Below are 24,699 nucleotides of genomic sequence, written 5' to 3' on the forward strand. Positions count from 1 at the left end.
AACCGCAACAGCCCAACTGCGACACCCTCTTGGATACCCGAAGGGTGGTCTCAACCAGGGAAGCAGTTTATAATCGTCACGAATGACACCTGCTCAGTGCGAGCCCCGTGTTTGAGTGGGTCAATTCCCACGCATCTCTCCAAGTCGCAATGGCTGCCCAGGAGCTGCCCAGGACGTAGTACAGAACTTGATCAAAAACAAGGCAGCTGAAGTCAAGATTGTAATATCTGACGATCGTTGGAGAAGCTTTCTGTCGACATATTGGACGGATCATCTCCGGCGTTGTATCCGTCGACCGAGTAAACGAGAACTAAGGCCAATGTACCGCACAAAACTGGAGAGAGACCACACGGGAAGTTAGGGTTTTATCAATCTGCAATTGGCTGCAAGGCAGGACGGCCGTCAGATAGGTTTCTTTTTCTTTGCTTTTCTTTAATTGTTCTTAGTATACACCGGTTTATACGGGTTTGCAAATCTGATTGACTCTTTCCTCTCTGGAATAGTAATTTACAACAATCAAAACACTTAGATGAAGAGTTGATAGTACCAATGACTGTTGATTTAATATTGCACACCTAACGTTATGCTAACCTCACTTTATGAATAAATTAAATGCTGGTATTGGTACTACCTAGGTAGTCGTGATATGCAGCATTGGTTATAGGTATTACTGTAAAATTGCTTGCAAATATATCTTCCTCCACAATTGGAGTAATGACAGATCGGCATGAATTCACCGAGCAATGAATATCGACGGATTAGACACCAGGAACGTTGAAGTCAGGAAGATCTGGCCAATTACCCAGTTCTCCAGGATCTCCTCCGATTCGAACGAAGGAGCTGTGGGACGGGGTAGGACCGTCAAGGATGAACAGGTGAAACCAGCCAGGAGGAGAAGTCCACGGGTCCGGAGGGGCAGTAATAGTACACTGATTACCTTGGCAAGTAAATGCTGGGAAGAAAGTGCGATGGCCGAAACTGTTTCCGTGAGTGGTTGAGATGAGACCAATCAGGGACACCTTCAAGTTTGCAATGTTGCCGGCGGTAACTGTGATGATGTATGTGCCTCCGTATGCCCAATCAGTTTCGGTGATGGTATATGCTGGTCGTGGGGCTCCAGATAGGATGTACGGCGGAATGAACACCTCTACTCTGTATTCTTGGGGATGTGTACCGTCCTCTGGGTCCGAGCCGGAGACTAACACCCGCCCATCAGGTAGGAGAACTGACTCAGAGTGGTAAAGACGAGCAATGGTGGTATTTGCCATCACTGTCATACGCTTATTGACTGGCTTTGTCGGGTCGTATAGGACAGCATTTAAATTGGGACTAGTAGCAAGACCGAAGCCGGCAACACCTTGGTGAGCTCCATTCAGAATGAGAAAAGTGCCGTCTGGGAGGGGAGTTATGCATGTCATGACACGTTTTGAGGGCTATTAAAACGGGCGTTAGCTATGATAACTCAGTTTCTAATAGAGATAAAACTGACCATGCGCTCAATTGTCCAATTCTGTCCCGGAACGTCGGGCTGAATGGAGAGACAATTGTCGATAGCATCCCCGCCATAGGGAGTTGAGCCACCGCATATGAGAACCCTCACAGGATCTGTGTATGGAGCATACTGGGGGAAGAACACCATAGTGCCTTCGAGAGGATAAGTACGCCCGCCGAGATCGTTGTTGACGGCACCAGGCATGTTCGGCAGCGTTCGAACCGTCTGGAATGTGGCCTCATCCAACAAACGAGCCTCATTGTAATAAGCAGCTAGAATCGTCTTGGAAGGCAAAACTCCCATAAATGGATACAGATTGTTAGGATCCGTACGTTGCAACCAATCCATGTAGAGTGTTGGGCCAACTTTCGGCAGGATTTCGAGGGTAGGAACAGGGGGGCCATTGGACCCTGTCTCACCACCAACAATAAGGATAGAACCATTAGCCATGATCATACCAGAAGGATACCAACGACCATCCTGTAGAGTGAGTTCGTTCTGGTTTTCCTGCCAGTCATTGATACCGGGGTTTCCTGGAGAGCCATCCGGCCAATAAAGTCGGATTCCTTCGGTGGACACTCCTGACCACCCTCCAACAGTAAGCTGCCTTCCGGCCTTGTCAGGAAGAACGAGACCGGCGGAGCAAAAAATATCTGTTTTGACGTGCATCGGCCGCCATGCTTTATCAAAATCAGTCTCATAAAATAGATCCAGCTCATAGGCACCGGTAGTGTTTGGAGGTCCGGTACCCCATTTTTCTAAGAAGGTGACTTTCCCATTAATATTAACGGTAGTCATCAAAGGCACCACAACACCACCGATCAGGAACTGGTAAAGACCAGCGTCATTTCCCGAAGCATATGTCCAATCGTACAAAGGAGTGTCGCCTTCCCAAACGTAGTAACTAAGGAGGTTTCCGGCGCCACAATAGTGAAAGGTATCACCAGTGCAGAGAATGTTGCATTGAGAATCAGGGACGATTTGAACATCAGGGCCAATGTCAAATGTGTCGCCGCAGACTAAGATGCGTTAAAACTGACAGAATAATTTCTCTAGATGGAATAGGGACCCACAGCACTGTTCACCGTACTCCATACCGGCCGCCTGGAATCCGTACTCTTGGCAACGAGAAAGACAAGCAGTCGCCGAGTTATTGTTTGCGTAAGTAATCATATAGGGGAAAGTTCGTGTGTTATTAACGTTGTCCCTAGAGAATATCAGCTTTAGTCACGATCCTGTGATAAGACTTGAAATGTAGTAGTGTATGGACATACTGAAGGCAGCCCTTGTAGACCCAGGATCCAGGTAAATCCGTTGTTTGAGCTGTCGGCGGAGGTAAAACGGTTATTTCGGCGTTAGAATAGACACTGAGGAGATTAGGTCCACCACAAATTTCATTTGTACTCCCGGCACAGGTCATGGCACACTGGGAATCCGAGGTTGCCAACGAAGCATTGTTACGCACGTAGTTATCACAGAAGCACTGTTGGGAATATTCCATGCCTGCCACGGTATAGTCCAAGGATATACATTGACTAATGCAGGATTCGATGGTCATTGTAGAGTTATCATTTTCTTGGACGAGCATAGAACGAACGCCACCGATATTGTCCACATAGCAACCCCGGTAGGCCCATCCAGCGGGTAACCCTGTAGCAGTTGTAGTGTCACTGGTGGTAGTTGCGCTGGTAGATCCAGTAGTGCTGAAGGTAGCCGAGAGAGATGCAGGTACGCTCGTAGAAGATGGTGGGGGATCGGAGGTTAACATAGCGCTGGTGGATACGGTTGTAGAAGATGATGAGGATACGATGGTTGACGAAGTACTGCTAGATGCAGCTGTGCTTGTGGTAGTTAGGATAGTGACGGTTGTAGGCAAGGATGCAACGGTGGTTGGTGTCGTGCTGGAAGAGACTGGATCTGAAGAAGTCGTCACAATAGTTGAGCCCAGCTGGTACAAATTCATTCTGTTACCACCACCGCAGAATTCGCTGCTGTTCCCAGAGCAGGGAAAAGAACAATCAGTCACTGACTGTTTGGTGCTATCTGCTGCCAGAGTGTCACCACAGTAGCATTCGCTGTAGTACTCTACACCGAAATAAGTGGCACCATTGCAGAAAGTAGCACAAGACTCTACTGTCATCTTGCTGTTGTATGTGTAGGTGCCAGAAAGACTGCGAGCGGCAGCTGTGTCGTTGTAACAGCCAAGATATTGATAGCCCGGAATTGTAGTTCCTCCTGGGATGACATACTTGTTGTTCGTGTAGACGGAAAGCCTGCTGGGTCCACCGCATGATTCTGTGCTATCTCCTCCACAAAGCATGTTGCAATCCGTCTCCGCAGCCTCGGTAGTCGAGTTGCTTAGACTAGAGCCGCAAAAACACTGTGTTGTATATTCAGTTCCAAAATATGGATAGCCACTGCAGAAGTTCGAACACTCCGTCAGGGTCATGTTGTTGTCACTGGTAGTCGCGGCTGGGAATGTTCTGGAGTTGACGTCGTCGGTGTAGCAGCCAAGATAGCTATACGCTACCGGACTAGAGCCACTCAGTTCCGAGCAGGAGCCAGTAAGTGCTGTGCTTTTGAAACTATCAGAAAATTTCCCGATCGAAACGCTGAATTTGGATGTAGTAATCTGTTTGGGTGTAAGAGCATAGCTCCCTCTATACAGGTCGTATTCGCCAATCGTTCCTGTCTTTGCCATCGTGACGTTAACGGTGGACAGCCCCGGAACAACACAGCAGGATCGAGGTGTTTTGACCTCTACAGAGAGGGTTGAAGTGCCTGAAGTGACTGTGTTACGGACCTGCAATAACATATCTTAGAACTATGTCACCAAGTCCTCAGGACATAAGATTCCTTACCGCGGCAGTAACTGTCATTTTGGTATTACCGTTGCTGTCAGTTGAACCGGCTATGCAGCTTTGGGGATTTTGAAACAAAATGTTGTCCTGAACTGGATACCCATTCCCATTATTATTATGGGTCACTGTATTACCACCAGCCGTCACCTGCACAGTGAATGACGAGATAGAGGCCTTGGCCGGCAATGTTGCAGAGAAGCTATAGAACTGTTGATCACTGTCAGTAACACTAACCTCCTTAAAGCTGAAGAAAGCCTTACGACAAAAGAATCATCAAAGCCATTGGCTGTTCCCGCGTACTGCGTTCCGATAACACAGGATCCGCAAGTGGAAGCGCCGTCGCGGTCAACATATACAAGTTGAACGTTCGAAATATCACCGCTGAGGTTTGTTGTTCGGACACGGATCTCACCAGTAAATTGCAGCTGAGTGCCACCGGGCTGTATTGTTAACTGCAAGTTACTCGGCTTTACCTCATAAGGAGCAATTGGGTCCGTGAGAGCCACCCCAGCAGGGACAACCTCAATCATTCGCTGAAGCATCACCTGGCAACGGGATTGAAAGTACTCAGGGTCGGCCATGAGGCGAATTGTAGAATTGTCAGCGGTAAAGACTGCCATATCCGAGTCGTAGGTATTCTTTATTGCCAATGGCCCAGCTAGCGGATCTGAGGTGTTTCCACCGATATATTCTGAGGCAATCTTCTCATCAAACTTTGTCGTCGAATCGAAGTGCTGGTAGTCATTTGGGACTGTCCCAGACTGTACCACCTCGGGGAAGTTGCTGGCATGAACGCCGCCGATAGTATGACCGCACGCTGTCAGGGCAATCATTTCCGACACATTGAAGCCCATACGCGAAAACTGCTGGATGAACGTATACTGTGAATTTTGCGGCAACGGCACTCCTATCGGTCCAGCTGCAGTGGCATCAATGCGGCCTGTGCGAATAGGGATGGTCGGGCCACCGCAGACTCGAACTGATGTATACACACCCAGTGCAATGAGATCGGCCAGTGATGCTCGAGATGAAAAAAAAGGCGTGAAGGAGAGTAGAGTGTTATTAAACGCGGTACCGATGTTTTCCCCGCCGTCTCCTCCCAACTCATACTGCAAAGACGCATCCAGTCCTCCTACACCGGTGAAGGCGTTACCTGGGGCCATGTCGTGGAAAGCTGTGCGAAGCCATTCTGCTGAGGAAATCCTCGACGGGCCGTCTGGCGAGAATGAACACGGCGTGATGTCGGCGGGGAAAGCTCTTGCCTGGTAGCCAGTGTTCAAGAACATGATATCTTCTAGCTCATCTACCGAGGAGGGCCATGTCGGCAGACCTGAGGCAGACCCCAGGATCGATCCGGCCGCCGTCAGGAAGAGTAGCCACTCAGCCGTCATCTTGTTATCTATAACTGTAGACAACGATAACGACTGTTCCACGGTGGCAACGAAGAGCTGTTCTTCGCAACATAGTCGCGGCCAGGGTTTGTTCACTTAGATATACAACGCAGAGTTGCCCCGCTAACATAAAATTCTCATATGTTGTCGGCGTAAGACTTGTACTGTGTGCAGCCCACCTTACGAAATGCGGTAAGTCTAAGCGGGCCTCGTAAGAAGGGCGCAATTCCACGTACGAAAAGCCTTAAACACCATCTTAAGGGTGAGGAGTCAAGCACAAATCGATTTCCTGTTCCCTCGAATTTCGATGCATATCTTTCCCATGGAGCTACAAGCACACCATGTCAGCATGAGCTGAATCCTAAGCGAGAGGCTCTAACTGATAGTGTTAAAACCTAACGAATGAAAAGCTCAAAATGCAGGCATTCAGTCAGGGGTGTTGTCTGTCTAGGCGTAAGAATAAGTTTATGTAGGTCGGGAAGTTTCTTTCTCGTCGATCCAGGCCCCTCCGAGATCTGATTAGCGCGGAACTAAATAAGCCTCGCATCGCCATACTAGCGCATTTCGCGTATTGTCACTGTTTCATACCGTAATATTATTGATACATGAATATTACCATATACATTGACACGATCCCAGACATTGGTACCAAGCCACATCCAAGCCTGATGGATCCAAATGTCAATAAAATGCGTGCAGTTGCAGATACGGGGCGTTGACGTGGCCGAAGCTGAATCATAGCAAATAGGAATACTCAGCCTGAAGTTAAATAAACATACAACGTAAAGTGAGACCTCGGAAAACAGGATCCAAAACTTTCAAGGAGATAAGAAAAAGCAAAGTATCAATATATTCTATTAATCAATTAGCTTATCTATCACTTCCACGTGTAGGTGTACATATTCTATGCAGGAATTGTGTCAATAAGAAAAGATAAGGTCTCGTAATCGTCGTAAGCGCATGCACTTAGTAGTTAAACACCATCAGTGATGGATTTAGCAGTAACGGCAGAAGAGCATGCGATGCCAAAGTGACCGACATTGGTACAATAGCACCAACTTCCGTAATTGTCCAGCCGTGAGGGGCAAAGCAGGCCAAGTAAATCATGGCAGGAAAGAATGGGATCACCACGGCGTACATCCATTTGAAGCTCTTAAAAATCTTAGGCATTTCTTTGAAGAAGTTCGAGTCATCCTTCTCCTTTGCCGTGGTGCCCCAAGACATATTTATACGGAACATGTGGGCTAAGATAGCCAGACTCAGATGGAAGGAAAGTCCGCCGAAGAAAATAGCAAACATAGGCATCCACATGAAGTTCTCCACGAGGGAGGACAATAACGACTTCTCTCCAAGGCGGTACCGAATAACGGCCAAGCAAACATTTCCGGCTGCGGAGAAGACGACTAGCAAACTAAGAAAAACTATTGAACACAAAAAGAGTCAGCTTCGTATTTCGTTGCATTTAGACCGGGGGAGGGGTTGTATACCTTTCCATGACTCCATATAAAATTTGTCTAGGTAACCCTCAAACCAGCCGACGAGGAAGTAATTGAGCACAGTCAAGGGAAACCCAGACGCCAGGGCGTAGTAGGATGAAATATATCCTAAAATGGTGATTTTGGACGATAGCTGTAGGTTGGACCATAGGAAAGTCATAAACAGCTTGGTCAAGGGACCCCGATAAAACCATGTGTGGATAGGATTAAAGACGAGTTCATTGCATCCGTAAGCATACCTTGCTCATATGTCAGTGTCTCCTCATTTCAACTTCTGATAGGTAGCTTACTTTTCCCAACGCGACAGCTCGTCATAAATGGTGAGAGAAACACCTTCCTTAAACTCGTCATTATGATAGCTAGCCAAACGAATAATGTTCCCTTGGATCTGTAGACGCAGGGCGATATCAAAGTCCTCTGATACGTGGCTTTCGGACCAGAAGCTCACATACCCGTCGTCTGGTCGGCCAACGGATTGGACGGCTACAACAAGAGTCAATATTGATTCTCTCTCATCAGTGCTAGTACAGAATGTTTACCTTGCCATCGAAGAAAGGCATTGTGCCCAACAAAGGGCGCGGTTTCGCCACTACCTACTGCAAACCGAATCGCCGAATAGATAAGATTGGTGAAGTAAGTAATGCCATTCTCAAAATAATCCCGCGAAACTTGCATCACGCTGGTAGAATGTTGGATGATGGCGACTTCGGGGCTCAGGAACATCTCGGCAGCACCGTAGAGAAGGCAGTCGGCAGGCTAGATAATCCTTATTATTAGGAGCTATACTAAACAACTTCGGCTTCTCAACTTACCACTCGAGTGTCTGAGTCGACAATCAGGATGAATTCGCCCACACGGATATCACCACCAGCGCCGCGGATGCGAGGGTCGGATTGGATAACGTGATCGAAAGCCTCCCGATAGACCAACTCTTCTTCCATGGGATCAACCATATCGGACTTTTCCAATTTCGGAGCCATACGCCGGATAAGTTCTTCCTCAACTTTATTCGAGACGTTCAAGGCGAAATTCATGTTTGAGGCTTTCTTGAACTTTCCCTTCCGAATATAGTCACCCTCGTTATTTTTGGGCCGAGCAACCCAGCCAATGTTGTTATCGTGGTAGAAGTCGATCCGCTCACGTTTCTCCTCTTCGGAAAGCAAGGCAAAGCCATCGTCATTGATAAAGATATTTGCGGTACCTGTTAACTGGGTTAATAGTGATTACAATGGATGAAAAAAAGCCACTGACCTCCATGCGACTCGTAGTGGGAGATTGCTGTCTTCAAGCTTTTTATGGTAGGTTTGATAACCCCTTCAAGCGACTCAGTATAGATGGGCATCTGAATGGTAACACGTGGTGGCGTGAAGCCCAGGGAGTAGGCCGTTTTCAGGTCGGGGGCAATAGGGGAATAGAACCGTGTATTAGTCTTAAGCGTCTTGATCGGTCCGACAGCTTGGAAGATATCCGTGAAGATAACGATCATGAAGAAGATACTAAACAAGAGGAAAAAAGGGATCGTCGCCGTAAGTGCAAATCTCATTGCGCCGCCATCGACCGAGTATTCCAAAAGCAGATTAGAGATGCCAAATCCTAGAAGGAGAATGACAAGAAGCATCACGGCCATTCCGACGAAAATCGCGCTGGTCACTGCCAATGGCCGTTCTAATGACTCTTTCGGGTGCTTGAGTTCCTCGTTCAACATCCTTCTCGGAGAGGTATCGCGAGAAGTCCCAGAATCCTCGGCCGCTGGCTGTGACTCTCTCGGTGTCTCGAGAGCCAGATGATACGATGAATCATTGGGCGACGCTACGACAGATTCCCCCGGGGTTGCCAAAGGTGTTAATTGGAGATTGAATGTCGGGACGGGGCTACCCCAGATCTAGTAAGATTAAAATTAGAACGATGAAGATTCATTGCGATTTTTTCCCTCACATACCAGAGAAAGCAGCTTTGCTTCTACATCGGCAGCGTGGCTCAGAATAGCATTTAGATCGTCATTCCAGACGAGAAGGAGGTGCTCTTCTCGAATTAAGGCGCAATATTGATACTTCTTCACCATATTTGAATGAGATCCGGCAATATCGGCATATGACTCAATAATCTGAACCTGGTAGCCATTGGGAAGAATCAATTCCGTTTGGCCTGGCGCAAGTTGTGATGTAATGATACTCGTGGTCTCGGTCGTCATTGTGAAAGCAACCGTAGCGTTGATTCTCTGAATTGCTGCAACCAGCACGGGATTGACATCCTCTGGTTCCGACATATACACGCCCCTCGACCGGCGTAAAAAGACTCCTGTGGAACTATGTTGTGGATGTATCGGCGAAGGAAGCCATTGGTACGCAGTCAATCGCACATGAAAGAATTTGATCATCTAAAATATTGGTTATGCATTCGTCGCTTCCTCACAATTCGGGATTTTCTACCTACTGCTTTATACTTGGCTACGTCGTCAATGCCATTGTTGGTATATCGTCTATCGAAATAGCTTTGACCACGAATTGATCGCCCCGCTTCCGACACAGGTAGGGAGTCCCTCTGAGATGTGCTCTCTTCGGGCGTTCCATCTTCCTTCGATGTCTTGTTGCCCCTAAAGGACCATCGACTAGGAAAGAGTGAAGGCATGGTTGTCAACCTTGGCTGTAGACGTAATGGGAGGAGAGGAGTTCAGGATCCATGGGCTCAGTCGAAGGTATATGAAAACTGAAGAGGATATAGAACCGGGTCTAGAAACAGATACCCTTGTCAACACTGCCTGGTCGGTGCCAGCGAACTGACACAAACCTGCAGGTAAACAGATCCAAGGATAAGGGTCACCACAGAGTCAGCTTGCGCCAACATCGCGACAGTCCGACGCTAGGTCTGTCAAGGTATCCGCTGTCTCAGTAGCCATTTGTGAATTGGATTAGTCTATAATTGAACTCTTATCAGAAACCGAGTAAAACTTCATTGTCGGCGCATTTAGAACAGCCCTATTTTCCACGCCATTGTGTAAGCCATCGGAAATTTTTCGTGATACGTTTTTCTCGTCACAGCGGAGCCAATCGAGAATTAACGTTTGGGCTTGCAGATCTTGTATCTTGTAACTGAATTCTGTAACTGAGGGTCTCGATCTACGCACGGGAAAATCATAATACAATGGTATAATAAGCTTCCTCGGAAGAAAAGACAAAGGCCAGGCCCGCAGGTAACGTTCGTATCCAACGTATCGAGTCAGGTCGATGCGTGTAGGGGGTGATTGCGAAGAGAACGAAAGAGAACTGCAAGGTGGAATAAAATTTCATTGAATATCTTTTTTCTTGAAACACCAACATTGCTAATGCACAGCAAATAGCTAGTTGGCTACGGTGCTAGATTAATTGGATATGTTTCTGGCGCTCATGCATACCCAAAGATAAGCTAGTATACATATAAGCGAGAGATAAAGAGATGCTGCCTAGTTACCAGAGCATCTCCATTTGTTTGGTCGCTAATGCAGAGAAAGTACATGCAGCGTGCATATATGATACATATACAGTCTCGCCAACGACTACCTGAAATGTACACGTTGCAGGCATATCCATGTTCTAAAATACCTCGTGGCTAAAGCATACCGACCACCGATAGTTGTCCAGATAGACGGATCGAGATGAACAAGATGGTCCGGACGTCCTCGGAAGCTTTGAAACCCGATACGATTCATAGAATCAATAACAATGAACGATTGATCAGGTCCAAGCCACGAAGCCACAGCGCCAGCATTAGGCCTGCGGGACATTTTCCGTACCGTACCAATGTCTCGTAAGTCGTATCAGTTATGTACCGAAAGGCGCTAACCAAACAGCAGAACATGGGCCAGCAACCCTACAGCTAAAAGGCCAATACACACACTCAAGAGAGAATAAGGAGTATTCATTGTCGAGTATATGATCCGGTTTTCGAAATACTATCTTATTAAGTTGACTTTCGAATTGACATATAACTGTGATATATAGGAAGCATGGCTCTCTGACCTTTCTTCCTTTATGTATATGAGAACATAACGTTGAACTTCGTAAGCAATTGCTGCAATGGACGTCCGCAACCCTTTCTCAGACAGTGCGGCACCCAGTGTTGTGGCTAGTGTTGCATCCGGTGCTACCCATTCTGCTCAAGACAGTATTGGTGAGTTCCCTTTTCGAGATTCAACCTACACTCGTGCGCCTGTGAAACGGAGATTTAAGAGCTATCTCTTAACCGGCGAATATGAACGGCCTTGGGTGAACGACAAGCGGTTGAAGAGGATCCGTGTGAACAATTATATCATCTGGGGGTTCCTTGTCGCCGGATTGGCTGTCAGTGGTTATATCAATTACCACGCAACGACACAAGTCCCCAAGCATAACGTGAGTTGGTTTTATCTACAACTTATGATTCCCCGGCTAACAAGGACCAGTATTGTCTCATCTTAGACGATGATTTCTCGTCCTTGGATACGAGTGTGTGGACTCGTGAAGTTCAGGTATACCCCTCGTATTACTGCGTTCTCCGCAATGATAGTTAACTGTTGCAGGTCGGTGGCTTTGGCACTGGGGAGTTTGAGTGGACTACTACCGACGACCGCAATGTCTTTGTAGATGAGGAAGGTCTTCACATTGTCCCAACTCTTACCACAGATACAACACCCATCACCGCGGCTGAGATAACCAATGGCTATACGCTGAATCTCACCAAAGCCGGCGGCGATGGTACTTGCACAGGAACAACAAATGAAGCATGCTCGGTGCGCTCGAACAGTACATTGGGAAATGTAATCAACCCAGTTCGCTCGGCACGTTTGAACACGAACGGCAGTAAATCTATCACGTACGGTCGTGTTGAAGTAGTTGCCAGATTTCCAGCCGGGGACTGGCTGTGGCCAGCAATTTGTGAGTATCTGATCTATCGTCATCTAAAACAGAAACAGCTTACCTTGTTTCCAATAGGGATGATGCCTACGAATAGTGCTTATGGACCATGGCCTGCCAGCGGCGAGATTGATCTTTCGGAAAGCCGAGGAAACGACATCTCCTATGTCAACGGTGGCCGGGATGTCATGTCGAGTTCCATTCACTGGGGTTAGTACTAAATTCCACACTAGTCGTATCCGGATACTAAGTCTTTACTGTTTCCAGGCCCGAACTCTGACTTAGACGCATTCTGGCTTTCAACACGCGGCAAGTCCCTTCGCCGGACAGACTTTAGCAAAGAGTTCCATACCTTCGGCCTTGAATGGTCTGAGGAATACTTGTTTACGTGGGTTGATAATCCACTCCAACAAGTCATGTATTGGTCTTTCCCCAAGAACACAAACATGTTCCAACGCGGCCGATTCACCGGCCGGACGGCGAACAATTCTCTAGTGACCGACCCATGGTCGCATACTGGCAGACCAAACTCTCCATTTGACCAACCTTTCTACTTAATCCTGAATGTCGCCGTTGGAGGTACGAATGGGTGGTTCAAGGACGGCATTGGGAATAAACCCTGGACAGATGCGGGCCATGGTCCTGCAGACTTCTACGCTAGTGAGTTGAATCTTCACAATCTCTTATCTGGATCTTTTCTGACACAGTACCCTTCTCATTTTCAGGCATGGATCAATGGTACCCCACTTGGGCTAACGGGTCCTCTCGTGGGATGACCGTGAAGTCGGTCAAGATGTGGCAGCAAGGCGCCTGTCCTTGAGCTGAGGCGCCCGCCCAGTTACGGTTTAATGATATTTTCATACTTAATGTGATAGCGGCGCGATAAGTTAGATATTTCTTATTCTCTTGGCGTTTTCCTAGAAATTCAAAATTGAACATGTTATCTTTGAAATTTCCGATCTCCGATTAGAAAGGTTCCAGCTTAGAATGTGATAGGTAACCGACGAGGAAATAGATTCCTGCACGAAACAATCGTACGAGCAACAGCCACTAGAGAACTGGCTAGAATTCACGTTTGTTTCTTTTTTTATATTCATGCATATACACTATTTGTATTCTGTACGTACTAGCACAATTACTAGTTTTGGTAAGCAGGATACTAGCTCGTACAGTAGGTGCATACTGCATGATAGATTTCAACCTTCCCTGGCAGGCTTGCCCTAAAACGTAGAGTACATATATGAGATACGTAGTCCTAATTACTTGGCCAGGTGGATATCCAGCCTTCCAAATGTCTCATACTAAATGCATCATGATTTCCCAAGCAATGGCATAGCTCAGCCATGCTTTTTCTTATCTATCGAGACGAGCCAGCCGCACAAGAACCACGGAAGTAGCGCAGAACAAAGCAGAGACGGAAATAAAGAGAACAATTGAACTTAATAGTTATGTCGCAATAGTTTTGTACTCGGAGCCATAACTCTTCTTTGTCACTATCGGTTAGCCGAAAGTAGAATCCAGCATTGAGCTCTAACTTGTACAACTCCTCTGCCAAGCCTAGTCTGTTGGGACTAACCAACTAGACCAAAAAGCTACATGCATACTAGATGATCCAGCATGGTAGTAAATAGCTGATAGCAGTTTTTTAACGTGGAATAAAGTGGTGTCCTAAGGATATTATGGTGGTTCCGTTCGCTGGAGGAACGGTATCCCGAAGACTTAGGGCTAAGTTGTTTGTATGCTATAACATGGCTACTTAAAGTTCGTACAGGGCACACCTTTTTAATAAGAACAATTAATATTAGTTAGATACATTGTTTTGGTGTATGTTCAAGCTACTGCACGACATTTGTTACCAGTCCTACCAAATTACACGTACCTTGCTATAATTCTGATAACTAATTAGCTCTAACGCATCGGCCCGTTACCAGTAAGGAAACGCTATGGCATTCCGTCAATAAATGCTTAATAGCTTTGTGAATGGCTCTGTTGTATCGGTAAATAACTTATCAGCTCACCGGCTTCAATGCGTCCGAGTCATGTCTGTTAGTGCTTCCCTCTTTTTCAGTCAGGCTGGTTCTGTCATTGCGGCTCAACTGTGTTGGTTGCAGTAACCTGGTTCTGACAGTCCGGTCAGTGAGATACCTTGCTAGCGGACGGGGCCTTGTTGGCTTGATGGGTGGCTGACTGAAGCACTGCATGATTTGGTCCATCGTAGATAGCATCTCAGAGTTAACAGAGCCGACAATCACTAAGAGTACGCATTGCTTTTTGAGTGCAAACCTCGTCACTTATCAGAGTTAGAGCCGCAGGCACATGTTGAACACGTATTGCTCAAGGAGCCAAAAGGATATAGCAGCCGAGTTATATCCGTTGAGATGAGGTCAATTGATGCGATAACCCCCGATTGGAACCAGTGCTATCAATGCCTCTGCAAAGTAGATTCTTCTCCCTGATAATTCCAATGGCTATGATCGATTGCTCGCTATAGAGATCCTTTTTTTGCAAAACTTGACTCTGTGTTAGCCATATCATGCACTGGCTAAGGATGTGGCTGTACAGATAAGGCATGTGAATAGTATCAGATGGCATCAAATGTAGGCAGCTACGTGTCATACTGTTCCTAATTTCCTGCAGATTCCCCTGGTAGATGCATTTGGAATCAGAGTCAGCCTTATTTCTATGGAAGTTGATTATAGGAGCATGGGATCGAAGATTGCATACTACGTATAGCCATCCTTGAGAAGTTGTGCACAATTGAATTTGCATCCTGTTCAATTTCCAGAGAATCTATATTCTATAACGTAATCGAATGAGCAGACACTATTCAGATGTGATAAGTAACATTATCCCAAAACAAACAATTCGGGAGTCAACCCCATGCTGTTGAACCTTGGAGGCCCTATGAACCAAGCAAAAGCACCGTATACACCAACTATGCAATAAATGAAACATCAAAACAATCTATCGATATTCTCCACCGCAGTCTCCCATAGTTTCAAAAATTCCTGAATTCTTACTCTTTTCGAGAATAGCATCAATTGCCTGATGATCAGCTTCATCTAGCGACCATCCGAAACTAGCCAGATTTTCATCAACATGGTCACTGACTCCCATACGAGCGCCGACAATGACTGCGCCGACATAAGAGAAATCGAGTACCCATCGAGTAGCCACGTTAGATATTGATACGTTATGCTTAGTCGCGATGGGTTTCAATATGCGCAGTAGCTCCTGGAAAAGGTCCCACCCGCCCCAGCATTGGATCATTGAATAATACTTTATGCTGTTAGTATACAATCAATAGAAGGGAGGCAACTCAACGGACCTTTCTTTGACTAGGGGTGATATCGTCGTCATACAGACCCGGCTCGCTTTTACCTAGCCAGCTTTCGGCGAGGAAGCCGCCACACTGAATTACAAAGTCAGGAGGGTGGTCAAGAAGGGGGAACAGAATCTGTTTCGTACAAGAGTACCGTAGGTCAATAATTTAATGCCATGTTCTTCGCAAGCTTGGCCCATTTTAACTGTAGGACGGGTGTCAATTAAGGAGAACTTTGTTATCAGCATCGTCACTTAGACAAAAAGTATGTTGGATTGAGCCTTACCTGAACTTGGTTCGATTGAACAACCACTCCACTATTGACAACTTTCAAAAGATGTTCAGTATCGAAATTACAAAGACCTAAATTATCTACACGTCCATCCTCCTGCAAGTATCGTAGCGCATCGATGTAGCTCGGGTCCTCATACTTGTACGGGAAAGGTAATATTTAGCATAGTAAAAATACAGAAGAGAGATAGAAGTACTCACAAATTGCCAATGAAATTGCAGAAGATCAATCTTGCTTGCTTGAAGTCTTTGACATCTTTCCGTGACATTGGCTCGGACAATCTCGCGCGATACTTTCGATGGATGGAATACGCAGTACTTGGTGGCCGTGAATATTTTATCGGCGTATGGATATGAAGCCCTAAACCGACCCTTTTTATCGTCAAGAGTAAGCACACGTGAAAATTGAAACAATTCGCCTCAGGAGGAAAGGAGAGAATTTCATACAAAAATGATTTCAGCGTCACCGTAGTGGTCTGCCATATCAAAAGCAGTGAACCCCTTGCGAATAGTCTTTTCAAAATGTTCCGCAATTCTCGCTGCAGAGGCTGAGCCCCATGCAGGGCTGGATAGCTGCCACAACCCGGAGAATATGCGTGGTACTTCACGATTGCCAATGAGGAAAGTCTCTTCGGCTTTGAGTGGAATAGAAAGTGATTGGAATTTGGTGTTACTATATTCTGAAGGGCCATGGCACCCAAGGAGACAAGCCAGGGACGTCATGCCCCTGTCGAATGGAGGCCGATCAATTTCTGTACATAGTGTGCAATCTTGCCGGCAAGATATGATGCTATCGTAAAGTTCCTTAACGGGGGGAACTTCCCAGGGTGCCAGTTCCCTAAATCCTGTCTCTACTGCCAATGTTTTCTGGACAGCAGTCGCTGCTTGGACGATATCCGCATCGAGAGATGCTATCTTCTTGTTCAACTCAAATTCGCCAGCGATATCATTATTCACGCTAGAGTTGTTGCCAATATATCTGAAATATTCAACCCAATCGCGAAGTAGGTCTAAACTCTGATAGCAAAGGCCGCAGCCGACCATGCAGCGAATTCGTGCCTGTGCAGCAGCGAACTGTGCATTCACTAGAGGTATGTTCGAGCTGTCCAATGTCGAAAATATATTCGGCATCAAAGGCGTTCTGGCGGATCGGATATACTCTCGCGTAGCTAACTCAAACACCGGGGTCAACCCTGGCTCGAGAGCAAGTAAAGACCGCATTATCTGGCGCAAGCCATCCGGTGTCAAACTGCCAATAACTGTGTCGGTCATCATATTAACGTGAGCCTGTTTGGCCTGCTTAGGCTGCTGACGGACCGCCATCGATGCTTTCTCTAGGTCAAGCTGTCCCTGTATTCAAGAGTTGGAGGTTGCCCTGCAAGTAGACGAGCCCGCGAACAATCACATACATCTGAATCAAATTTTCTCAAGAGCAGATATGGGCCATATTGGCAATTATGTTTTCTCTCTCGTTATGGGAACGCAGACCGGTGTCTTTAATGAATGCCGGTGCTGTGGAGTTAAGTGGATATAAAGATCGAAGATTGTACCAATAAAATGACATCACATACAAGATCACGTGATAGATCACGTGGAAAGCTCATTGCTTGTAGTGAGAGGCACAAGCCAATCATATTTTTGGTCTGGAGGTTGACACCTTAGGCATCAAAAGGGAACTGTGGTACGCGAACGTGCCAAGCTATTGCGAATCGCAGCCTCAGGCATTAATTTTCTGTGCTGAGTGCTCATATGCGCCACATTAACGACTCATTTTTTTACATTAGCATACACTACATGAAGTTTACTGACTCATTTTGAAACTCGTCAACTGGACTGAATATCATCTGAGATACTTTATCAAGTTTTTTCGAAGTCTCACCCTCTGGCGGGGATATTATGGCGGCTGCTCCGAAGAAATTTTCAAAACTTCCCGAAGGGGAATGTGGACTCCGGCCAACCAATGAAAGCTTCGAATGAAGGTTGGAGCTAGCTGAGTAAGCATCAATAATAATGTGTGGTTTGGTAAGGACTGCGTGTAATTGGTCTGAATTTATCGATGGGAGCTATTCCCAAGATGGTGATGTCTGCTGCTAAAATTGACCAATCATTATAGAGAGTCGTCTAGTTTAGCGCTCGGAATTAGCGAAATAACCCTAACCCTTTAGTATCAGGAAGATAAGACCGAGGCTTAGATCCATCCGAATTGTTTCACTCACTTTAGACACGGTTGCTCTTGTTACTTAATCATCATGCTTACTTACGATCGGATAACCACCACAATGAACGCAGCAGCGAACGCTTGCCTGGCATGTCGTCGAGTGAAGATGAAATGTTGCCTTCGACAGGGCGAAACAATATGTGACCGGTGTATGCGAAAGAGTCTAGAGTGCGTCTTCCAGGAACATCGACGCGGACGAAAACCCGGAGTCAAATTAGCCAGAAGTCGTACATCCAACAGAAAAACGCGAAATTCTTCGATAGATGAAACTACGCCAGCTGCGACATCTTCAGAGACGAATGATACTGGTTCAACAAGTCTCCAGCCTTCCGGGCTTCTGAATAGCAATGCTATACGCGATGGGCGATTCTCGCTACTCAATATCCTTGCAAACACAGACAACCCCGTGGAAAAAGAGGAAGAAAAGGAAGAAGAAGCGCTCTTTATCCCGGCGCAAGATCCTATCAGACTTGGATTGATAAATGAGTCCATTGCTGGGATCTTGTACGAGAGTTTCATTAACGTTCTCAATCCGTACATCAGTCAACTGGACCCGAACCTCCATACCTTCACGTATACGCGCCAGAAATGTTCTTTTCTCCTGAGTGCCGTTTTGGCAGTGTCTGCCAAAATGTTCAATCCAGCCTTGTATAAGCCCCTACTCAGACACGCCGAGGACCTATTCATGGACTGCTTTCGTCGTGGTGCGAAATCTACGGAAATTGCACAATCCATTCTCATCCTTACATATTGGAAGGAGCCAGATGACACTCGGACCTGGGTCAATGTGGGTTATGTCATTAGAATGGTCATGGATCTCGGTTGGCACCGATTTGGGACGCGACCTCCATCAATCCAAGGCGGAGTAGCAACGGCATCAGAGACAGACCTCAGGAAGACACGAAATGAAGAAAGAACTTGGTTTGTGCTTTTCGTATACGATCGTAGGTAAGTTAGCTTTTATTATTCCCGCTTCTTGTATGGGTCCATTCAAGTTGACAAAACTTAATAAATGTAGCATAAGTCTGCAGACTGGAAAGCCCTGGATGATAGAGCGGAACAAATTCATCGAGGCAATTGATGCTTGGTGCAGAGATCCCCTGGCGATCGAAAATGATGTGATTTTGGGAGCATTTGTCACACTCCGCTTATTGACGTCTGAAGTCTTCCGACTTCTAGGATCATGGCGTCAGATCCACTCGTCTCAAAATATGGGTTCATTCATGATCATGATCAGCAATCGCATCGACGAGTGGGAAGATAAATGGTTGCCATTGTGCGCTCAGGGTATGCGCCATTCCTGTCCAGTGTATAAACTCGTCTTATAATCTCAACAGATTCGGAAAGCCCCCATTACTTTTTAATTCGATTCTATGGCACCCACCTTCGCCTTCAACTCCATGCTCTTCCACTTCAAGAAATCCTCGATCCGAATAGTGAGCATGACATAACTTATCATCAAGAAACGCTGTGGACAAGTTTGTCAAGCGCAGTAGCCATGCTTAAATTAGTTGCACAATATTCGTCACGTTTGTATTTTGCCCAAGATTCTGTACACGTGATGACAGCATATTCGGCTGCCTTCTTAATAAAGGTAACGAAATTAGCTCGAAAGAGCCCTTTATCTTGCCGAAGAGATTAGTACTGATCTTGAACGTTGAAAGGTGTTACTGTCAGCACCGCCAAACATAGCAGCCGACTTCGAACCTACCGTGATTGAGACAATTCGCACTGCCGCTGTAACGCTCTCAGAGCAGTCCCCTCCTCTGGGATCCAGCTGCTTCCTGCAACAGAGCTATTTGGAAAAGGTTCTGTCAAATTACGATGAAGCCGTAAAGAAGCGGAATGAATCCAACAACAACCAAACGGAAAACACTGGACCAGCAGGCTCTAATATCGGCAACAAAAACCATCAACACTCCAGTGCAGCTGGCGAGTTTAGTCATAATCCGCTCCAACCCATCCATGAGACAAGTGGAATACCAGGTTCCATGTCGTTCTTAGACCCGATGCATGATAACGCAGGGTTCTTAGGGCCATTAGAAACAATGGATCGTAGCATGGTTGACAATAACGGTGCATGGACGAATATCTTTAGCAATGCTGGTCTTACTGTTCGGGATTTCTTCCCGTCCCCTGACGGATCCATAACATATCCAGTGCGTCAGGTAGAATAGAATGAACAATTATGTTTGCGTGTTTGTGTTTTGTTGAAGGGGCACCACTGTCGTCTCGGCATGGCTGAAGGTACGAATGCCCTGTCTTGTAATCTTCAGCTGTGAGGGGCAGTTTGGATCCGGGCAAGCAATCAATGCATCAGTGGTCATCCAGTCGTTCTTGTGAGTGATACGTTGCTTGGCTGGTAGAAGGGGGAGCACTGCCGCTGTTCGATAGTATTATGAGTATGTTAGCATCAATTCCATAACCTGTAACGGCCTGTCTTCAGAGTCTGTGAGTTGAATTACACAAGCTGTAGATGCTGATGCCCTGATTTGGAGGCAAATACATCATCTCCCCTTGGAGGATGAAGTAGTCTCCTGGTTTGGCTCCGCAGAGTATTCTCTCGCCTGGAGGGCAAACAACCTCGACACGAAGGTCATAGAGCTGGAAAGCGTCGTCTTGCGACATAACTTGATTCGACGTGTTTCACGAGGTTGAAAATGACTGCAGTGACTTTCAGTGGAGGGTAAGTCATACAGCAAGCGTTTACGTATATAAGAGTGTGATCCACAACCCGTGGGCCGCCGGCGTCTATCTCCCCACCGGCAATCAGCCGCCCTATCTCCTGGAATTGACCGGTGGAGCACATCCAACAAGCTACTATGAAAAGAGGACTAGTTAAGACATGTCAACAATCTGAATTGATCTATGCCCAATATAAGCTTGAATAGGCAGAATAGCCTCGATGATGGGCTTCAGTATGAGTTTGAATATGGCTTCGAATATGGGAACAAGATGTCGCCTCGCTCGGGCGCCAGATGCAAGCCTGATAATTAGCGTATATATAATCAATAAAATTCCATACATGCAATCAGAATGTGCACTTGAGATACATATGTAGGCCTACTTAGGGCTTTTCAAATGAACAAACATTACGAGTAGGTGTCATCTATTATGAGACTGTGCGCCAGCTGGCTTATAAACTGGCCTATGGATTGGCTCGCACTTGTGCGTATAATCCGTTCCGATAGCCTATTACCTTACCTGTCCACTGTTACGTCGACTAGATTGTAGGCTGAATGGCAAGTTGGCTCAAAAAGGGACCCCTTTTCAATTTCGACTGTCTTGATTATTGGCTTATGGAAGAAATGACGCCTACTGTGACAATGGGAGAGCTACTCTGTTTTGGCCTATATCCCTATGTGGGCAGCTGTTAGCGTAAAAATGGCATGAGACTTTTTGCAGGCCATTTCTTCAAGTCAAGCACGTGGCTGCTGAGTCAAAAGTTAAATCTCCTTTTTTGGGACAAGGGGCGGCGCCTTCTTGGCATCGTTTCTCCCCTTCTCATGTCAATCCTCATTCCGAGGTCTACATTCCATACACTCCTGAAGAGATCGCTGTATGAATTTTCCTGCAAATTCTAGTACAAATTCCCATACAAGTCTTAACATAGTGTAGGTCTTACTCGAGTCATTTTGCCAATCTATAAAATACCAATACATTATCAGTATTGGCCAATCAGGTTACAAGACATGCGGCTAGATTAACCAATTATATACCGTATCTATAGATAAAATAAGGTTTTCAATACATCATCTGGCTGGTTCACCAATCAATCCTTTGCAAAGATACTAATCATGTATTTGGCTAACAAATGCAATACAGTTAGTGCTTAATCAGCAATGACCTAATCCCCCAAGTGGAGGGCTCTAGCTGTTCTCAGTCTGGCCTGTTGCTTCTGTATAAGATTCAACAGAATACCCACTCTCGGGTCTCGAGAGTCTTGTGGGTTGGGAGTTACGGCCACTCCTCTTTCTGAATACCATCATGTCGAAGACCAAGCATATCATGATGGAGGAACCCAAGGGCTTCGATAGTAGCTATCATAATGCTCCCGACATGGAGACTGGCACCGAATCGCCAGTCGAAGCACCAGTCGGAGCCATGGGAGAGATTCGCCGTGATTTGAAGTCCCGTCACATTAATATGATTGCAATTGCGGGAATGATTGTTCGTGCTTCAAGTGTTTTTTTCTCTCGATCAAACAAGAAGTTACTCACTACTTATACCTCAGGGAACCGGTCTCTTTTTACGCTCCGGATCAGTAATTGCAACTGCAGGGCCTGCAGGTGCATTTATTGCTTACATTATAATGGGTCTGGTCACTGCCGGCGTCTCATACACCACCGGCGAAATAACATCCTTTATGCCATCGACAGGAGGCTTCGTTCGCCACGCAACGAAATTCGTCGAGCCAGCACTTGGGGCAGCTACTGGTTGGAATTTTTGTGGGTCATGATAGTTGTTCAATGCTTGCAAGTAGTACCCGATTTGGCTAACTTGGCCGTTCCTTGATTGAATAGGGTATACCATGTCCATCTCGGTGCCAGCAGAAATAAGTGCCGCCGCTACAGTCATACAGTTCTGGAATTCGTCCATCAACCCCGCCGTCTGGATTTCTGTGTTCCTTGTTTTGATCGTATTGCTTAATCTATGCGGAGTTCGGTTTTATGGAGAGGTACGTGCTGCTCATGACTATTCCATATATGGGCATACTGTTTGTCTCTAATACCAACCAGTCTGAAGTTGTCTTTGCTTCACTCAAAATCTTATTGATTATCGGGCTCATCATCGGTGGGCTTGTCATTGACTTGGGCGGAGCTCCGAATCGTGACCGTATAGGTTTTCGCTACTGGAATGATCCAGGGGCGTTCAATACATACATTGACAAGGGAGCAACCGGTCGTTTTCTAGCAATATGGAGCGTGCTGATTTCAGCTGCTTTCAGCTACGGGAACATTCAGGTTGTTGCCATTTCGGGCTCGGAAACACAAAATCCTCGAGAAATCATTCCTGCCGCAACGCGCAAGACGTTTTTTCGAGTTTTCTTCTTTTATGTACTCAGTATATTCATTGTCGGCTTGGTTGTGTAGGTCTCTTTTTTTGTGTACGCCAAACTTCATACGTCACTCAGCTAATATTCGTCCAACAGACCGTATGATGACCCTAAATTGCAATTATCCACGGGAACTGCACAACAGTCGCCATTTGTGATAGCCTTTCAGCGTTCTGGAGTCTCTGTTGTGCCATCCATTATCAACGCTGTCGTCTGTACATCAGCATTCAGCAGTGGCTCAGCTTGTATCTTTATTGCTTCCAGGACTCTATACGGTCTGAGTCGGGATGGCCACGCACCCAAGTTCTTCCAAAAGTGCAACCGTTTTGGCGTTCCGCATTATGCTGTAGGCTTGACTTGCGTCTTGCTTCCGCTCGTGTATCTGAACGTAGGTCAGAATACATCCGTTGTCTTTGGTTGGTTCGTTAATATAACCACTGTGGCTGGATTGATTGGTTGGATGGTGATTGAGATTACGTACTTGAGGTTCTACTACGGGTTGAAAGCGCAAGGTATCCCACGCGATGGTACGTTTATGACCTCTGGTAATCTCCCCTGTGATAAATCACTAATTACGTGGAATAGAATTACCATATCATGGCCCTCTGCAACCCTACAACGCCTGGGCAACTCTAATCATGGTTTTTCTTGTCGTGTTCTTTTCTGGTGCGTTCTCCCTAAAACTATTAGTTAAAACCGCTGCTAACGCCATGACAGGATTTGAAGTTTTTGTCAGAGACAACTTTACTGCTTCTGGGTTTTTGACTCGGTATCTGAATGTTTTTATATTTATCGGTACGTCCATATATCAAGATCAAAAGCCTATCTAATTATACAAAGCGTTCTGACGCCGGCATTAGCTCTCTATGTCTTTTTCAAGCTCTGGTTTAAGTCCAAAGTAATACCATTGTCTGAGCTGGATTTCCAGACCGAGCTTCAATCTATCAGGGAAGAAGAACAGTTTCGGCCTCCGCAGACCTCAAAAATAGAGGCGAATACACTTCGGGACCGGCTTTCCCGGATTTTAAAATCTGTCTAGAAGTGTGCATTTTTGTTACTATTGCGTTTAGACTATACAGGATGTGCAAGACCGGAAACTCATTATGTACATATTACTTCCAGCTCTAGCCATTTTAATATTGAACAATTCTTTTGATTGAAATCAAGTCTTGTGTCTGCTCAGGCTCATAAGATTGAAGTACATCCCTATTACCAGACACCATGATGCTATCCAAGCGCCATGCTGGGATTGACCTATTATCTTGACTACGTAAGTTGTCAACAACATAAGAACGAACTTGAAGCACGGATAATTCCCATATTCGGAATTTCTCGACCAAGATGGAAGTCGCAAGGGGATCGGGTCCCCTACATCTGGCCTATCACATCTTTCACGGCTTCACCCCCTTTCTTGCAAGGTACTTCCACAAAACGCAATGCGTACAATTATTGAAACAAATTTCTAACGAATTTTTGACTGTTGTTGATTTCCGATCTCTGCACGGTGTTGAGGTTTCAACTGGCCGAATCTATTGTGAAACGATAGTTTTCAGTGTCAGTCCAGAATCAAATAAATAATGGGCTGGAATTGGGGTTTTTATGACCGGTCTACGGCAAGGGGAATCGGAGGGGTTGGAGTCCAGCCTTGTGATTTATCATCCCTTGACCGAGTACGATGACGTTCATATTTTGTTTTAAAGAGGA

General features: G+C 46.1%; 7 protein-coding genes across 7 annotated transcripts; 3 read left to right on the top strand and 4 right to left on the bottom strand.

Moving 5' to 3' along the window:
* Positions 1-758: 758 nt before the first annotated feature.
* Positions 759-5,744, bottom strand: TSTA_084670 (uncharacterized protein; the record flags this gene model as incomplete). The annotated part of the gene is made up of 6 exons (XM_002478154.1): positions 759-1,433; positions 1,490-2,511; positions 2,566-2,699; positions 2,767-4,295; positions 4,354-4,560; positions 4,614-5,744. The coding sequence occupies 6 exons, from the start codon at positions 5,742-5,744 to the stop codon at positions 759-761; spliced, it is 4,698 nt and encodes a 1,565-aa protein (XP_002478199.1).
* Positions 5,745-6,669: 925 nt separating this feature from the next.
* On the bottom strand, positions 6,670-9,868 carry TSTA_084680 (uncharacterized protein; the record flags this gene model as incomplete). The annotated part of the gene is made up of 8 exons (XM_002478155.1): positions 6,670-7,165; positions 7,232-7,479; positions 7,531-7,723; positions 7,780-7,996; positions 8,053-8,441; positions 8,492-9,122; positions 9,180-9,617; positions 9,674-9,868. 8 exons carry the CDS (start codon positions 9,866-9,868, stop codon positions 6,711-6,713), a joined length of 2,766 nt encoding a protein of 921 aa, XP_002478200.1. The 3' UTR covers positions 6,670-6,710.
* A 1,424-nt stretch (positions 9,869-11,292) lies between these two features.
* TSTA_084690 (gram-negative bacteria binding protein, putative) lies at positions 11,293-12,928 on the top strand (the record flags this gene model as incomplete). The annotated part of the gene is made up of 6 exons (XM_002478156.1): positions 11,293-11,607; positions 11,658-11,723; positions 11,775-12,129; positions 12,187-12,318; positions 12,376-12,768; positions 12,834-12,928. 6 exons carry the CDS (start codon positions 11,293-11,295, stop codon positions 12,926-12,928), a joined length of 1,356 nt encoding a protein of 451 aa, XP_002478201.1.
* Positions 12,929-15,072: 2,144 nt separating this feature from the next.
* On the bottom strand, positions 15,073-17,044 carry TSTA_084700 (aryl-alcohol dehydrogenase, putative; the record flags this gene model as incomplete). Its single annotated transcript, XM_002478157.1, has 6 exons — positions 15,073-15,387; positions 15,437-15,520; positions 15,577-15,663; positions 15,717-15,860; positions 15,923-16,093; positions 16,169-17,044. The coding sequence occupies 6 exons, from the start codon at positions 17,042-17,044 to the stop codon at positions 15,073-15,075; spliced, it is 1,677 nt and encodes a 558-aa protein (XP_002478202.1).
* Positions 17,045-18,000: 956 nt separating this feature from the next.
* On the top strand, positions 18,001-20,116 carry TSTA_084710 (protein priB, putative; the record flags this gene model as incomplete). Its single annotated transcript, XM_002478158.1, has 4 exons — positions 18,001-18,887; positions 18,958-19,226; positions 19,277-19,533; positions 19,604-20,116. The coding sequence occupies 4 exons, from the start codon at positions 18,001-18,003 to the stop codon at positions 20,114-20,116; spliced, it is 1,926 nt and encodes a 641-aa protein (XP_002478203.1).
* Positions 20,117-20,125: 9 nt separating this feature from the next.
* TSTA_084720 (uncharacterized protein) lies at positions 20,126-20,567 on the bottom strand (the record flags this gene model as incomplete). The annotated part of the gene is made up of 2 exons (XM_002478159.1): positions 20,126-20,322; positions 20,405-20,567. The coding sequence occupies 2 exons, from the start codon at positions 20,565-20,567 to the stop codon at positions 20,126-20,128; spliced, it is 360 nt and encodes a 119-aa protein (XP_002478204.1).
* A 1,359-nt stretch (positions 20,568-21,926) lies between these two features.
* Positions 21,927-24,448, top strand: TSTA_084730 (amino acid transporter, putative; the record flags this gene model as incomplete). Its single annotated transcript, XM_002478160.1, has 9 exons — positions 21,927-22,109; positions 22,174-22,387; positions 22,463-22,617; positions 22,679-23,028; positions 23,092-23,522; positions 23,581-23,661; positions 23,713-23,790; positions 23,856-23,955; positions 24,271-24,448. 9 exons carry the CDS (start codon positions 21,927-21,929, stop codon positions 24,446-24,448), a joined length of 1,770 nt encoding a protein of 589 aa, XP_002478205.1.
* Between the last annotated feature and the right edge of the window lie 251 nt (positions 24,449-24,699).

This window comes from Talaromyces stipitatus, genomic scaffold, assembly GCF_000003125.1.
Source record: "Talaromyces stipitatus ATCC 10500 scf_1105507295527 genomic scaffold, whole genome shotgun sequence".
In the NCBI taxonomy this organism is placed as follows: domain Eukaryota; kingdom Fungi; phylum Ascomycota; class Eurotiomycetes; order Eurotiales; family Trichocomaceae; genus Talaromyces; species Talaromyces stipitatus.